Below are 17,671 nucleotides of genomic sequence, written 5' to 3' on the forward strand. Positions count from 1 at the left end.
TGTGATTTATGGCCAAATACCTGCAGAAATAATGACATGCCCATCGACCTCAGCTGCACTTTTAGCTTGGTGAAAAGCTTATTTTATTTTATTTTATTTTTGTTTATTTTTTTTTATTTTATTTTAGTTTAGTTTAGCTCATTTTAGTTTAGTTTAGTAGCATGTCATTTCGGGTTACTGGTACTTCTGTGTTGGTGTATTTTTGTAGCCCTGGTTCAGCCCAGTTATAATCGATATCTTCTTCATTACAGCTGCTGTCTATCTGCTGTACATTTAAACTTACACTAGTTCTGTTAAAGCACTTCTCCTTTTATCGACTTGATTGCTTATCCCACAGTTTCCCATTCAGTTCTACTAGCTGCAGCACTTTAGCTTATCAGTTAGCGATGGCTCTCTCTTGCTCACTGTGTCCGATGTTTAGCTCTTCTTCTGCTTTCTTGTCTGAGGACACCGAGTTATGTTGTTGTCTCGATAGTTAACTTCTAGTTTTCACTGAGAAACAGAGCAGCGACAGCAAACACTCCGGCTAACAACCAGATTTGTTTTGTCTCACAATAATGTGGGCTTAAATGAAGTACTGATACCAGTATGTTATTAATATGCAGAATACATAAATAAAGGATGATGATTGTATTCACATTAAGAGGTCAATAAAATCAAATGAGGGAATAACTTCTGTGGTTGAGTACCTCTTGATTACAATCTGTATTAATTTCTCTAATTGAGTGAAGCTCTGAGTGAGGCGGGGGTGGGTGGAGGGATAAATAAAGTAAATCCTCTCGTCTCTGTGCACGGCACGGTGAAGCTTGAAGATTGGACGTCGTCGTTTCATAGACAGCTTTCGGCCGCCTTCATTTCTCTCACACTGATGCCGGACTTTGGTCCAAACTACACAAAGACTCTTTAGCACGATCGCACAGTTCAATGTGCTGAATTATTGACTCGGCTTTTTGAAGAGGCAACACATAGCTTTGTCTCTCACGGCAGGCGGAGGAGCCCGGGGGGGGGGGACAGAGTCTTGTGGTTTTCCATGTGGAAATGTGAAACCCATTTGTGTCCTCTCGGTCTCCCTCTCTGTGCTGCAGCCCGCGAGCAGGGGATCACCGCGCTGTCAGATTATAGCTCTCTGGATGGCTGCATGTATTTTTGGGATGGATTTAAAAGGTCAATCTCTTGCACAACAGTTTGCTCGTGTTATTTTTATCCCCAGAAATACAAGGCATCAACTGATTTCTAATTTATAACAGTGGGGCACCGCTGACGCTCCCGAGCTGATACTGGAAACGTAGACTGTATGCAGCTGCACGGCACAGCACGTGCACCGCAAGCTTTGCTCATTTTCATGCAATATCGTTAGAATACGGCGCTAATTTGCATTTCTCTGCCTGCTTCATGTCTTCTGTGAGCTGATTTTGAGAAAGAGATTAATTTATGTGAAGTGTGAATTGGCGGGGCTGCAACTAATATTTTCATCATCAGTCTTCTCGATTAATCGATTAGTTGTTTGGTCCAAAACAGGCTTAAAAATATTGATCATTGTTTACTAAAGCACCGAATAATAGTTCACAACCCACATATGTTCGGTTTGCTGTCATAGATGACTAAAAGAAACGGAAGAAATCACATTTAAGAACCTAAAAAAATCAAAAAAATGACCTACTATGTCCTTTCGAGAACACTTTTCCTTGACTTTGATGTAAAATGTCATGAAGGAAAGGTGAGGGAGAATTTAAAGGATGGTCTGGTGTATCCTCTGCTAAAGGAGATAGGAAAGGAAGCACTGAAGCTCCTTTCCTAAGAGAACGGCTCTTATCATGGCGACTACGTAAATATTTCTGGGCTGTTCCCTCCCTGCGCTCCGTCCTGTTGTTCCTCGTGTTCTCTGCTCTGGATTCTGTTTATTGGACTTTTGGTGGATGTGTTTGCCTTCTGTTGTCATTGAAGTTACTCTGCGTTCACTAAACCTCCTCGTCTGCATTTGAGCATCCGACTTATTGAACCAAAACGTGACGTGACAATATTGTATTGAGATTTCCATGTCTTTGTTCATTGTAAAGCAGTTCTCGGTGTGAATGTATCAGACTTTCACTCCACACAGAAATGCACACACCTTTAAACAAGCAGGACTTCAGGACTTGTGATGTCACCACCTTTAGATACGCCCCGAGCGTGGCACACCTGGCCTGTGCAAGGCTACAGTCCATTACCTGTGGTTAGCCTGGTTGTGTTTCACTCAGATAACGATCAGCCAATCAGGGGAGAGGCTCATGAATATTAATGAGACAAAACGCCCTGTTCTTGCTGCAGCTCCAGAGAGAAACTGATGATAAAATGTTTTTTGGTACTTAAAACCACAAATATATCTTCTTATAGAAAAAAGAACTTCAAATACAAAACACATAAAAAGTTTAAAATTCGGGACCTTTCATTTATTATTTGACGATTCATTATTAATCGCCTAAATCTTGCAGCTCTATGACGAGGGTTTTATGGTTTACTGCTTAATATTTGTACAAATGTATCCATTCATTAGTGTTTTTATCATCATATTGCAAATTCTACATCCTGACCTTACCTCAAGTGTAGTACAAACTATTACACATAAAAAGAATTCATTATTTTGGCTCTCAGTGCAGTATGAATGCTGTATGAGAAGCTTTTTTTTAAGTATGAGCGTTAGCAGCTCTATTCTAAAAAGAAACCCATCAATAAAAAGCTTCCTTTCATGTTCATATCTCCTCCCTTCGGCCTCTGTGATGTTCCGCTGCTTCGTTTCGAGTGTCCGCTTTAATTTCTGAACAAAACACATGGAGCACGGCGGTCCTAACACAGTCCGTGTGGGTTGAACCGGAGCTGCTGAGAGGAGCAGCTGGTCTCTCCCCCCCACGAGTTTTAATACTGTAATAACTCCTGATTATGAACACGTCTAACAGCTAATGGGGTTTCTCTCCTGCTCTCTCCTGCTGCAGGTTATCTATGCACTGAACACGAAAAACGACGAGCACGAGGCGGCCATCGCCACTCTGAAGGAGGCCCACGAAGAGGAGGTGCAGCAGATTCTGTCCGAGACCCGAGAGAAGATACTGCAGGTTTATAACCTCTACTATTCAGTAAGACACTAATGTCTTACTTTTAATAGACGTTAAATCATCTGTCTCAATGTGATGATGATGTGTGAAGAAGAAGGATAGGGAGCCGACTAGATATCTGAAGTGACGAACATTAATTTAAATAAGTAATGTAATCAATCAACGCTTCCTGAGAGGAATAAGTAAGTGCATATTAGAGTTTTACTTTTGTATTGATTGACAACTCGGAGTTATAAATAACTTCTCCTGGTTAAATGTGATGATGAATCAGTGGAGCAAGGCTTTGTACTCTTTGCAGCGTTGTAGTACTCAAGATCGTCTTGGTCTTGAGACTCAGACAAAGAGGACTCTAGATTTTATTTCAAGACCAATCAAGAACACAGCTGTGGGGAAATCAACAGTGTTTCCCGCCTAATAATGTCTAACTTGTCTAACAAATGACGGTGAAAGTGGTCGAGGTTCAACCACATGACCACGAGCCAGCAGCTGCAAAGTTCTTCCAGCAAATCAAACTGAAGCAGCTCATTAAAAAGAGAAATGAATCAGCGATCAGTGATCTGATCAGAGCATCTTTAATATTGACCATCAAATATTCAGCCAAGTTGTAGTGTACTACTTTATATTTTAAAAATATATGCAATGAAAGTAGGCTCTGTACTGTCTGGTCTTGGTCTTGTCTCGGTCTCAATGCACTCTGGTCTTAGTCTTGACTTGTCTTCGTCTGGTCTTCTTGACTCAGTGACTCAGTGACAAGAGTCACGTTCAGGTCACTCAGTCAAGACGTGACAGTATCACTGTGTATCTTAAATTCATGTTTAGCTGCCCCACACTAAACTGCTACACTATCTGGAGAGCCAGATGAACTCATGAATTTTTAATCAGCCGAATATTAATTATTCAGGTCTATATGTCATCCTTTCTTATAAGAATTACTTGCTTCCCCCCTGACAGAAATGTGACTAACCTTGAACAGCTCTCACACACTAATGCCTCACGTCTCCACAAAGTCTGTCCGGAGGGACGACTCACTGTTGTGCCTCGAATGAAACATAATTAAATCAACTGAACTGAACGTACCTATTTAATCTGTTGATTTTCGATTTCATTCGAGCATCGTGACGAGATAAACCAAGGCCAAATATAAAGTCTGTGCGCATCAGTAAATCTGTTCAAAACAGCGTTCTTTTAATTGAAATCTGAAATCTAAACTGTCGCCTTTTATAATGTTGTTACTTTTTCCTGTCCTTGTTGTTCCCGTGGCTTATTTGTTGGCAGAAAATAAAGTTAAATCAAAGAGTATGCATTTCAAATTGTTTTGGGAATCTAAAACGGGCTCAAAGGCCCAACTTTTTCTGTAATCGGGGATTGTACAAGTGACAAACTTTGTGTTTTTTTCTTCATCTTCTCTCTCCTTGTATGTATATTTTGCATAATAAGTGTTTTTTACTATTTATATTTATGTATCTCATGACTGTATGTGTGTGTTCTGACTAACTAATCTAACTAACCGAGCCCTTCATGTCTGCTCCAGTACAAGAGCAAGATCAGCGATGAGATGGACCTGAAGAGGCGGATCCAGTCTCTGGAGGAGTCCATGGAGCTCCACGAGAGGATGAAGAGGCAGGCGCTGGCCGAGTTCGAGAGCTACCGTCAGAGGGTGGAGGACATGCAGCTTTGCACTGAGGCTCAGGTAAGACGCAGAGATGGTGTGTGTGTGTGTGTGTGTGTGTGTGTGTGTGTGTCAGCTGTGCCCGGCATGATGCTGCAGTCACAGCTGCAGGTAATCAGTGCTAATGTCTGTTTCCGTCCCCTGTTGTGAGGCTGGAGAGTCTCTCTTGTCCGCCAACGCCGCTGTGTGTTTGTCTGAGCGTTTGTGTTGGAGGAGCAGTGTGATGAGAGCTCCTCTAAGCCACATTTTCACTCATTATCTTCACTCACATCCAGATAAAATCCAGATGAGATTGGTCCAAATATGCGAGCGTCCGTCCGTCGGGCCATATCACAAACATGATTTCTGTCCATCTTGGTCATGCAGATCAGTGTGAGCCCAGAGTGGTTTAATAAGTGCTTACGACACATGTGGATGACACACAGATCAGCACTCTCTCGTGCAGTGATTGCACTGATCAGGGATCAGATAAACGCTTTAATGACACAGAGGGAGCAACACATACTTTCAGAGTAACTTTAGCTGCCATTATCACAGTGCGCAGACCGCCTTTAGGCTGTTTCCACAGGCTGCTGACTGACGTCGTTCCAGTTGTGAGGAGCAAAGATGATATATGCATTCACACCTCTTCAACATCTGGCTGGAAAACATCTCAAACACCTCCCGTGGTGGTTGGAACAGCTGAATTTCAGTCGCTTCGAAATGCTTCTGACACACGGAGCGGTGTAGTGTGAATTAGAAAACAAAGCTAAAAATTGTTTAGGAAGAGTCCGTCTTAGGTAGATTCACATCTCGTTTTTAGCCAGTTAAAAGATAATACAGTCACCTTTTCCTACCACCTACAGACAGAAAACTTTAATAGATAGTTTAGCCCACTCTGGCAGCATCTCTGTCTTTACCTCCCACCTCCAAACACTTAATATTGCAATGGGTCGCTCTCTTTACGGAGATTATTTCCTCTGAATATCTCAAGCGAGCACAGGGCAAGAGCACCGGCTCTGAAATAGCTCTTGAGCTCTGAGTCGAAGGGTTAAGTAGAAATGAGAATTGTTCCGTTAATGCCAGACTTCAGCTCACGCAATTTAAAATTATGCAGCGTCCACACTATTCAGAGGTAAAGCCGAAGAGGATTTACCACACAGTTTCACCGAAATATGACAAATGCAAGTCAGAGGATCGGGGCTTTAACTCCCTTTTAACCTGTGCTGGTCATGCCACGATTTGCCGAAGGTTCAGGGAGGAAATATTTCAATGCTACGCTGTGTTTGAGAAGCAAGTCACACCTGACTGGTGAATACTGGTTCAACTACTGGCTCTAATGTTTAGCATGGTTATAGTTCGAAAGGGTTTCAAGTGAAGTGAAATCTTGAAAAAATGTCTTTGTGATATGATTTCCTTTTTATTCTTGACATTTATAGATATTTTATGTGGCAGGGTGTCGTTGAGTACGTCACACTTGCTCCGACTATCTACAAAAATGTTTGGATGCTGAGTAAAACCTAAATAAAAACAGAATTCATGATTTGAAAATCCTTTTCCACCCATATTCAACTGAATACTCCGGAAGCCCCAAGTGGTTATACTGTACATTCATACATTGTCATTTGTTTTCTCGAGATCTCAAGTTATTTATGTCGTTATGTTGAAATAACAAATGTTATTGTCCCAAGATAACGGGATCATTTACTTGAGATCTCAAGATAACGAAACTTTGTTTTCCCGAGATAACAACGTAATTAATTTGAGCTATCGAAAAAAACAAAAGGATAGTCTTAATATATTAAATCATTGCGGGAAACATCATTCAGTTGAAGCATTGTCAGAAGAGCAGGAGAATGTTGCAGTTGCATTGATTGACACTTTTTGTTTTCTCGAGATCTCAAATTAATTATGTTGTTATCTCTGAAAAGCAAGAAATGTTCAAAACTGTTACGACCCATAAAAGTTGGGACAGAGGCAACAAAAAAGAGTTGTATAATATTCACACCTGTAAACAGTCTCATTGGTAACAGGTGATAGTGCCATGATCGGTATAAAATTGTTTTGGAAATCTAAAAAGGGCTAAAAGGCTGAACGTTTTTTGGTACATCTGACGGACTTCAGGTGTTTTTACTCTGTTTTGCATGGTGAGAGTTAAAAAGAAGAAGCGATGAAGGAGTACCACGCATGCACACTGCAGTCAGTGTGTATGACCTTTTCCCTGTGTGTGTGTGTGTGTGTGTGTGTGTGTGTGTGTGTGTGTGTGTGTGTGTGTGTGTGTGTGTGTGTGTGTGCGTGTGTGCACGTGAAAGACGATGCAGCAGCTGACAGGACAGATGGATGGATGACATTATTATAGGTTTACATACAGAGAGGAGAGGAAGTGCGGCTTTGTGTTGAGGTATGCTGCATGATTTGGAGTGACAGTCAAAGAAAGAACGTGCGCCCACGCTTTGCTTCAAGTGTGTTTGTAATTGTGCGTTCATGAGAGTTCGGCACTCAGATGGATGTTACTGATGAATGTCTCTGACCTTGATGGAAGGAAGAGAACATAAGAGATTTCAGAGTTGGTTTTCAGCTCTGCGTGGCACAAAATTCACCATCCGTGTGAAGCTTTTGAGCTCGTTATCAGGTACAAAGTGTACCTAGTAGTTAGAGCGAGTCGCTGCTTGTATAATTATCTGCTGCCTTTAGTAAATGAAATGCTAGTGCAGCCAAATTAAATGATCTGTATATGTGAATCTGGCTCTGAGAGATGTTTATAATTCACCTCACCTACTTCGATGCCACGTGATGTTTTTCTTCCTATGTTTGACTTACTGTACCGAGTGTTTACTGTTCAGATGGTGGGTTTCTGTTTTCAGTGCTAATTTAGAGCAGGCAGGTTGGCAGCCAGAAGGTCAAACTCCCCCGAGCTGGTACATCACCAGCTGGTTTAGGGCTTTTTAAAAAAAGAAAAAGTTTACCCACGGCGTGAGAAGCCTACAAACCCACAAATCAATCCTCCTGTTAGCTCGGCCTTTTCATTCCCGCGTTCTCTTGGCAGCACACGCAGCGCGTGGTGTCCATGTCGAGGGAGGTGGAGGAGATGCGACGGTCCTTCGAGGAGAAGCTGCGCACGTTCAGCCAGGCCCAGACCCAGTTCGAGCAGGAGAAGAGGGCTGCGCTGGAGGAGCTGAAGGCCCAGCACAGACAGGAGATCCAGGAGCTCCTTCGCAGCCACCAGAGTCAGAATGCAAACTACAGTAAAGACCAGGAGAAACTGGGACAGCTCCATAAAGCTGAGGTAACACACTAACTACTGCAAAAGTAGAGCAGCTCCTGGAAGCCGAAGCAACTAAACTAAATCACCACAGGGAGAAAGTGGGGCAGTAGTGGTTATTATATTATTAACTGTTTGTGGGCGAGCCAGTGAATTAACCTGCTTCATCAACTCTGAGAGCACAGCAGGTCAAACTTTCTCTGCATGTAAACCAAAGAGGTATTTTTAACTCCATGCTCATGTTGTGCTGATGTGTCGCAGGTGGATTCCCTGACAGAGCGGGTGGAGGAGCTCAAACAGGATAAGAAAAGACTGGTGGAGGAGTACGAGGCCAAACTCAGCAAGGTACTGCACTGTAGCAGCGACAGAAGACTTTTGCTGCTTGTGGAAACTTAAAATAAGTGTTGATTTCTGACAACGTTTCGGGAGTATCAGCCTTGAATTTCATCTTTGCAGTCGTCTAAATAGGTATATTTTTATAAAGTAAATACATTTATGGGTAAACTTAATAAAGATATGTTGGAGTCCGTCCTGTATCAGATGATGAACTTCAGCTAATTATGTTTATTTCCAATATATTGAGGGGAAAATTCATTTTAAATGTTTATTTCTTGGGCCACAAACCTCAAACTTCACATCATGTTCATGTTTTCTGATTTTAATCCAACCAAAAGATTAAAAATCACTGAAGTTACCTTGAGTTTTTGTTGAATTAAAAAAAAAAACGTTAATATGGATAAAATCATTTAAATAGTAATTCATGTTTGAGAAGTTCATTTTATTAACTTTTTGTAGCACAACAAAAGTCCAATTTTACCTTTACACAGTAACTTTTTGTAGCACAACAAAAGTCCAATTTTACCTTTACACAGTGTGTTGCTAAAGCTAAAGCAAACTGTGCTTCACATCCTTGGATAACGAATGATTAAATAAGGTTTATTGTTGGCACAATTATGTTGACCTTGCTGAAAGTGAAGGCTGTGATCTGCAGATTGGTGTACATCAAAAGCCGAATTCAATTACTGCATTTAGAAGCTATTCATTTCAATAAAAATGCATCCTCGCTGACAGTGAACACAGTCGGCCAAGTCGATTTGGCTTCGCTCACGTTGATTCTTTTAGCATGAGGTTGCATTTTGATGAGAAAGCTTTCAAAACTTAAAATCTTTCTAACGTAAAGATGGAAAAGTAAAATCGTGCAGTGTCCACACTAGATGCTTGCTGCTTTATGTTCGCTGCTGTCTGTTTCCAGGCTCAGGCCTTTTACGAGCGCGAGCTCGAGGCCATGAAGAGAACTCAGCAGCTGACCGCCGACAACCTGCTGGCGTGGAAACGCACCGAGGCCGAGCTGCGGCGGGAATTTCAGACTCAGGAGGCGGCGCTGCAGAAGACGCTCGGAAAACTGAGGGCCGAGTTGGCCAGGGTAACGGATGAAGCTCGGGAGAACCGGGAGAAGTCCCACAAGCTTCATGCGTCGCTCACCACCTCCGAGAGCACCGTCAAGGTGAGTCCGAACCAGAGTAAACATGTTTATTTCTGCTGTGAAGTTGGACATTTTAACATGGGGACTTTTGGAGACTGACTCAAGTTGACATTTGAGGAACTGCAGTTTTTGGCACTTCTGCATTGGTTTCATGTCACAGCCTTCAAGCACATCGCCATCGACAGGGATGGTGAAACAGTACCAGAACATTCTGTAACTTAATGGAACAAAATCTGATGCAGTTTTTATGAACAGCCTACAAAATGTGTCCCCTGTAGTAGAAGATGAGATGGGTGTATAAAAATAAAATGAGTATATGTGATGAAAGTAAAAGTTTACACTGATACTCCACTTCACAGATTAAATTACAAAAAAGTAGATGTTCAACAAAAGTTAATTTCTCATATAAAACACTGTCCAGACATAAAAAAAAATATAATAACTATGACAACTGTTTTTATCACTGTCATAAAAAAAACGATGTGTGAATTCAGAAAGTAGCACTTTGCTTTTACAGCTTTATTGAGCTGAAAACTTTGAAGTCAAACACATTTGTTGCATTTCAAAGAGTTATTTGTCGCCTTTTTCAAGGTCGATTAGACACAATTTTGTTGTTTAAAAGCTATTTTCATTATCTAGTTCTTAATTAATCAGAGTATTTTAACTTTATGTTCCAACTCTCCTCTAGATATTTAAAAGGTCCTCTGCAGTAGCAGAACAGAGCCATGTTTTTATCAGGGGGCTCCTATATAGTTCATATCCTGTACATGCACAATCACTCAGACGACATAACGCACATTCCAGCCACCGGTTTCACTTTTTCCGCTGATCGAACGCCGGTGCCACGACAACAAAAACAAACGCCGAAACGCACCAGGAAAAGCAGTGAAGTGGAAGACATGAAAACACGGATGTAACCTACGCATTAAATATTTAAAAAAATAGGTTTGCAAATGTTTTATGAGAAGGAAATGCATTCGACATGTTCCTCATGGATACACAGTGTGTTTTCATAAGCGATAAGTGTAAACATAACTTTGTTTACAAGATAACTCCACGGGGCACCTTTAAATAGAAGCCGGATTATACTTTTTTATTGAGTCATACAGTGGTGTGCACGTCTTTGTTGTGTGTTGAATCTAAACGATGCTCATTTGTCACAAATCTTCGACATTTAATATCTTTTGGATGATTTGAGCAGCCATTTACATGCAGCACTGTTTCCCCACACCCCACCACCACCAGCAGTAATGTGTACAATTTGCGTAGTGCAAGAATAGCAATGCCGTGTTCATTTCCCGAGTAGATCTTTCAGATATTCTACTTTCTGACTTCTCTAACGTCTTTGGAGTAGACTCACATCTCATCATCGCCACGGTTGAAAATAAAGTTGACACGTGCTCCAGGGGAATTGGTTAAGTAGGTCTGTTTTGTTGTGATATTCTCTGATGTTTGTGTGAAATTATCACTGATTGCACAGAAGACAGGAAGGAGTCCACGTCCCCCCGCCCTCTCTCTCTTCGGCATTACTGAGGAATATGATCAAGGTCAGCAGTGGTTGGTGTGCCCGGAGTTAATAATTTCATTAGTTATCGGAGCAATTAACTGTAACCCAGATAACGAAATGACAACAGAGCAGAGAGCTCGAAACTGACTTCAGCTGACAGCTCTTCTAGATTCTCTTATTTTATACGAGATTTAAGAAAAGCAGATATCATATCAAACTGATTTTAGTCTTTCAAACCGTACATAGCTGATGTGTTGTATTGTTGCTAAGGTAATATCACAATAATCTCTTAATAACAGCCTCAGTCTATGAACATATCCTTTAATCCTTCTGCTCCTGCTGTGAGTTCATTGTTAAAGCGATAACAGATTTTCATTTAACCTTAACAAGCTCACAGCAGACGTTTCAATATTTGGTTTGATCGTGACAATACACACCTCATATCTCATTGTTCTTCTTGCCTATAGTAAGTAATCAGTGGTTTCCAGCAGAGTGACACTTGTAGACTCTTTTTGCTAAATTGCACCTCAGGATAGTCTCAGGAAGGCAGGATTACTGTACCGGCACGCTACATGAGAGGAAACTGCAGCGTCAAATATCGATATGCCACCAGCCTGAAGTATTTGTGGCTGGTGTCAGGATCCTACAGCTTCTTGCTTCAGTGTTCTCTGTCATCCTCCTTTAGCTCATGATTTACTAGGCAAATCTCCAGAGAAATGCAAGCAAATGATCGCTCGGAGTAACTGAGACAGACGTAATTAATGGCTGACTTTTCACAAGCTTCTGTAGGAATGTGTATGCCAAAAAATTACAAATTATCCCCCAAGTGAAATGCTCACCTGAAGCTCTGGTAAATTGCTGCTGTCACTGTGTTTGGAGTAAATGCTTCACTCTCAGGTAAAGTCTATCTGGACTGGTTGGTGGAAGCTTTTAGTGAGATAAAACAATAAATGTAGCTTTCCAAAGCCTTTTATATTTAAATGGGAATGTAAGGTTCAGACATAGCCAATAAGAATGAGTGACACTCGAAGTGAGGCTCTGTGTGTTTAAATATGCAGCAGGGTGAATCAGAGGTAATGACTAAATATCCGTAACAATGAGATTCCTCTTTTAGGCCAGATAAATCGACAGATACAATAAATTAAACCATTTTGACCCGTCCTCCAGCCTCAGACAGTTAATTCATTCGTTGGGAGAATAGTTTCCAATGCACTCTTCATTCTTGTCAGCGCTGTCACAATATCAGGTTTTCACAACGTGGTTACCGTGGCTAAAAGAATTCACGATAACGATATTATCACAGCATCTAAATACAGTATTTAAACCTAAAAATATCAGCCAAATGAATTACTAATTTGTTATTGTGTTTTTTGCCTCTTTAACAAATTAATTACACTCAAAATACGAGTTTAGTGAGGTGGAGAGAGTTTAACCAACTGTAGACATACAACAAGAACGATTCCTCTGAGCATGAATCCCAAAGCGAGAATGGAAAGAAATGTAAATGATTTATGAGGCACTTAATTACATGTTATATGTATATTACTAACATAATTTTATTAGTTAATGTTTTAAATAGTTATCATCAGTACCAGTATCTCATAGTGCCTCTAAATTCTGTTCTGAGTAATGTTTACTAAACATTTGTGACCTGTTAGGAGTTACATCTTCTGTAAGAACAAATGAACTTAATATTAGACTTAACCTTTAACAGCCCTTTGAAGAAGTGAGGACTGGCCCTCACTGCTTAGTCCTTAAAATTATTGTGAACTAAAACTCCAATTGGTCCTCACACAACAGAAATACATAGAGAGACGTGTATGTTTACACACTGTACTTGTAAGGACACTCAGTTATCTAACCTATCACACATAAACTTCTTGAACTAACCTTAAAATCTAATTCTAACCTCAACCCTAAAATCAAATCTTAACCCTCAAACAGCCCTTTGAAGAGAGAACGACCACTTTTGAAAATTGTCCTCTTAATCTCTGAGCCGTATACTGGTCCTCATATAAACGGTAAACAAGATCACACATATTTACACACTGCACACCTTGTGAGGACCTTGAACTTTATCATCACAACAACACAACATAACCCCAACATGACCCTGCCCTTGATCTAGATTTAATCTTAAAATACGAGTTACGGACTGGCAGCCCTGTCGGTCCGACATCTCTCTACGGATGCATGTCTATAGGTCCTGTGTGTGTATTTCAGGCCTATATGTGTGTGTCATAAAAAACAACAGGGTGTAAAAATTTAAAAATTGTGTCGCCCAAGTGGGATTAATAAAGAGCTGAACCCTCAGACAGACAAAATGTCCTCACTTTCCAGAAAAAGCTGTAACCTTCAAGGTCTAAAGCCCAAATTGGTCCTCACAGAGATGTAAAATCGCACACACACACAGTCTTTATGGATGACTTAATTGAACCTAGTGGTCACAAAGTGCAACTACCTGCTCTGAGCTCATCAGGGAAATCAGCACACACACTCATGCACACACACATCACATCTAATTTGTGTGTGACTCCTCAGTGGTTATTATCATACTGAGGTTTCTTTGTCTTAGCCGTAGCAGCAGTAATTAAGTTTGAGGCAGGCTGTTTGATGGGATTGAAAGATGTGAAATTGCCTCTTATGAGTCCTTACAAAGTGCTAAATCACACAGCGACTGTACTGTGTGTATGTGTGTTCGTGTATGTGTGTGTGTGCATGTCAAATCCCTCCCTGAAATCTAGTTCTTATTAACCGCGCAGCAGTCAGGATTTCCATTCTTGATCTTCAGTATTAGTGAAATGCCACCAATATGCTGCGGTGGTTCAAGATGGTCGAAAACTCGTTGTTGACTTCATCTCATGCAAAGAGCAAGGTGTCAAACAAGACGGCTCACAGCATAACAGTAACTGACTCTCTAACTTTGGGAGATACAGTGGGCTGTTGTTCCGTTACTGTGTCCTCTTCTTGGTTGGACTGGTTTGGCTTGCGAACACGGTGCAGTGGTTCACCTTCCACATTTAATGCACGTCTGTCAGATGCTTTGAATATTTTATTGCCGTCTCGGCACGATTAACTGCCAGCTCCGTCAAATAGACAGTCAAACAGACTGCATGTAGCTGCTAGCTGTAGCTGTGATAGTGGTCCAATCACACATTGCATTGATTTAAAGAACACTTGCAGTGATTGGCTGCAGGAAAAAAAACACACAAATAGTAATATTTACTAGAACTGGGTGCCAAAAAGATTGAATGAAGTTTAAATGGAGACGTGTTGATACTACCAGTGCTGCTACTGTGTTATTTCAGTCAGTATCTTAAAGGAAAGACGCCCACCCCTGCCTGACTGCTCTGAAATCCTCTATGTGTTAACAGAGTCTTCTGTGTTGATCTGATTCCTCTGCAGGATTTAACCAAGCAGCTGGACGAGGTGACCCAGAACTCAGAAATCGTGGAGATCCGTCAGAAGGAAGCCGAGTGTGAGCTCGAGGCAGCCAGAGACCGAGTTCAACAGCAAGCGACCGAAATACTGCTCAAAGCCAGTAAGACATTCGACGTCTTCTCTCTCTCTCACACGGACCTGTGTTCGTAAATGCTTGTGAATAATTGCACCCACGCCACCCACACGGGCTTGTCGTGCAAACACATCAAACGTATCCACTAACATCTCGTCTGAGGCATCACGGCCTGAAACGCTTTAATGGTCCAACGTTATATCCAAGCTAATGTTATTCCCAGTCGTCGCCCAGAGGCAGAGAAGCAGAGGAAACTCTCCTCCATCAATTATGCCCAGTTTAAGGTGTGTGTTTGTGTGTGTGTTTGTGTGCACTCACGCTGGGGTAAATGGTTGCATGTTAGAATCTGATTTAATATCTTGTGAAGTCTCTCCGTCAGTACTTTGTGAAACAACATTGCATGAACATTACTGTCTGAAATGTGTGAGCAATAGTGGCGGCTCGGTGCTGCAGGATTATGCTCGGCCCATTAGCTCCTATGAACCGCTCGCGCCCAATGAGAATGTTTGATCAGCTTCCTCTGGAGCTGCTCGCATGTGAGGGAGACGAATAAGATCCAGCTGGCAGATGCAACGCACTCACATTTTCCCACCGCCTAGTGCAGATCTTACAGAAGCTCCTCTTTTATTTATACTGTAAAGGGAACAAAGACTTCAAAAAGAAGTTAGTCAGATCATCTAAGCCAGTTTATTTGGAGGCAAAACTGATTGGCGATTATCACGAAACATGAATGTTGGTCTGTAAACAGTGGCAAATATTTTTAACAGCTCACCATTGTCTAACAGGACGTTTGTTTCAAACCTTTATGATTGTCTCAATGCTCGCCCCGTCAGACTTGACCTGATTTGATTGAAACAAAGACCAACGTCACAAAAAATAGACCCAAGTTGTAATAAACTGCAATTATTATTACGATGACCCATTCTTTACCTGGTTCCAGACCTCATTTCAGATTGGTTCGAATCGATCTGGCATTCTTCCCGCTGATGGCTGTGTCCGCCAGGCACATCTCTGTCAGGGCGTGGCCGCGATGCTGTTTTAGTGTGTTCTCCGTGCAACGTCAGATTTGGTCATTTTATTTCTTGGTTTAAATGTGCTACATCGTTTATTCATGTCTGTTTTTACGATCAGAAGTTTGCATATTTTGAATTGTGTGTTTTTGAAATCGATCGGATTCTCTACCCCGTTTCGGTGTCGGCCTTCCAGACAGCTCGATCTGTCCTGTGCAGACTGACGCAGAGCACATGGAGCTCATTGCATCTGTTGCTGGTGGAATTTAGCCCTGAGACAGTCTTGTATAGCAAGCTTTTGTGAACAATAATGACATTAAAAATAACTCTTAAAGCCTGAAATGCTTTGATTGTTACCTCCTCCTAGCAACTGCTACCACAATAAATGATGATGTAATGAGATGTCAAATTTGCTGACAGCTGTTTACTTCTGCCGACATCACTTTACTACTCGCATTCCTCTCACGTCCGTCGGCTCTGTCCTGTCCTAGGTCAGATAAGCAGCCTGCAGGCCACACAGATGACCCAGGAAGCAGCCATCAGGGACCTGGACAACGAGCGGAGCCGGCTGAAGGACAAAGTGCTGAGGATGGAAGAAGAGAGGGAGTCTCTGCAGAGCCAGTGCCAGGCTCTGGACGAAAGACAGAAACAACAGCTCCAGTCCCTGGAGAAGGTGTGTGTGTGTGTGTGTGTGTGTGTGTGTGTGTGTGTGAGTGTGCTGGTGGCGTCATTTGTATTCACCCCAGGCTGGTATAACACTCTTATGAATAACCAATAAGCCATCAAGATGCTGTGAGTCAAGTTTTTGGAATACTTTGCTCCAGACCTTTTTTTTCACCCTTCAAATACAGTTAGTAAAAAATTCTGTGCTCATATTTTAGAGAATACGTCCTCGCATACAAAACCACGTCACGTTATACCACCACGAAAACTCAAGGTAAGCGATTAGCATGCCTTTTAGGAAGGAGACCACAAAATCCTTTAACGCTGGTCCTCTGGCTTCAAATGAACACATCTCTCTTGACGCCCGTTCTTTCTCAACGCTTCACCGTTCATTTCAGAGTGACAGAACGTTGATTCTCAGATGAGGAGATTGCCTATTTCTTTCTATTCTCTCTGTCCCCCTCGTGACCTTTAATGAAGCTGCAGCTCCTCCTTTGTGATCGGGCCCTGAAACTCTTCAGTAATCCCCAAAATCCAGCCTGTTAGATACAAAAGCCCCGAGAGCAAAAGACAATTTGTTGGGGCTATGAAGCAATTCTAATAGTTGTTTGCCCCCAAATGAGAAAGAAGGTTTTTTATTTCTTCAATTCTATTTGGTATTTCTTGTTTATTTTACTTTTCCAGCACTGACTTTGACTTCACAGAGACAGTAACGCCTCCGTCTTTTCATGTGAGGTTGTTGTTTCCCCCCCCAAGACCACTCTTTAAAGACCTGGAAAGACTATTTGTTATGAATTATTGATGTATTTCAAAAAGTTTCTTTACCTTTCTGAACTTCAAGAGTTACTCTCAGACATGTTTCTCCAGATTATGAAGAAAGTCACGTATGCAACAAAGTTTAAGCAGCAAAAATTGACCCACAATCATCAAACTGTCAAAAGGGTCAAACCTGTCGATCACAGCGTTTACAGACTTTGACAGAAGCCGGCCCTTCGTTTTAAAAACCAAGACGCTTAAAGGTCGGATGATTTAAGGAACCGCGCAGTCAGCAGACCAACCAACGGCTGACGGCAAATGTCAAGTGTTGCCGCTTCGTGTGTGTTTTCCCGTCGTCGCTTTATCTCTGACATTTGTGCAGCGTAATCCTCCTAGAGCTGGGAGAACTTTCTCCCACCGAGAGCGAGAGAGACGCCACAAATTTGAATATCTCGCACCGCATAAACTTTTACGACTATTTCTGTAATGGCAAGCAGCAGCGTCCCTCATCGCTCAGCTGATTTGTGTTTGAAATTGATTACTCACTCGTCTGTTGCTGGTTTGTAACCACGAGTGGCTAATTTTAAACAGCAGAAACTTCTTTGCATTTTTCTTTTGATCAATTGTGTTTGCAAATAAGCAACATTAGCGAAGAACATTTGAGTTAATTGTAAAAAGTTGTGGAAAGTCATTACATTAATGGGAGGCTTGCTTTTGTTTTGCTTTAGAGCCTCGTTTT

At 41.6% G+C, this 17,671-nt stretch overlaps 1 protein-coding gene across 4 annotated transcripts in view; it reads left to right on the top strand.

Annotated features, from left to right (window-relative positions):
* The window catches only part of fam184ab (family with sequence similarity 184 member Ab), a 133,511-nt gene that overhangs the window by 49,476 nt on the left and 66,364 nt on the right, over nt 1-17,671 (top strand). For 3 of the 4 annotated variants that reach the window (XM_019268760.2, XM_019268762.2, XM_027284112.1), the window contains 7 exons: nt 2,970-3,110; nt 4,621-4,779; nt 7,784-8,023; nt 8,261-8,344; nt 9,252-9,503; nt 14,395-14,530; nt 16,005-16,186. In XM_019268760.2, the coding sequence (XP_019124305.1) occupies nt 2,970-3,110; nt 4,621-4,779; nt 7,784-8,023; nt 8,261-8,344; nt 9,252-9,503; nt 14,395-14,530; nt 16,005-16,186 (1,194 nt within the window). The remainder of the gene's footprint in view (nt 1-2,969; nt 3,111-4,620; nt 4,780-7,783; nt 8,024-8,260; nt 8,345-9,251; nt 9,504-14,394; nt 14,531-16,004; nt 16,187-17,671) is intronic. The other variant, XM_019268761.2, reaches the window with a different exon arrangement.

This window comes from Larimichthys crocea, chromosome XI (assembly GCF_000972845.2).
Source record: "Larimichthys crocea isolate SSNF chromosome XI, L_crocea_2.0, whole genome shotgun sequence".
NCBI lineage: Eukaryota > Metazoa > Chordata > Actinopteri > Sciaenidae > Larimichthys > Larimichthys crocea.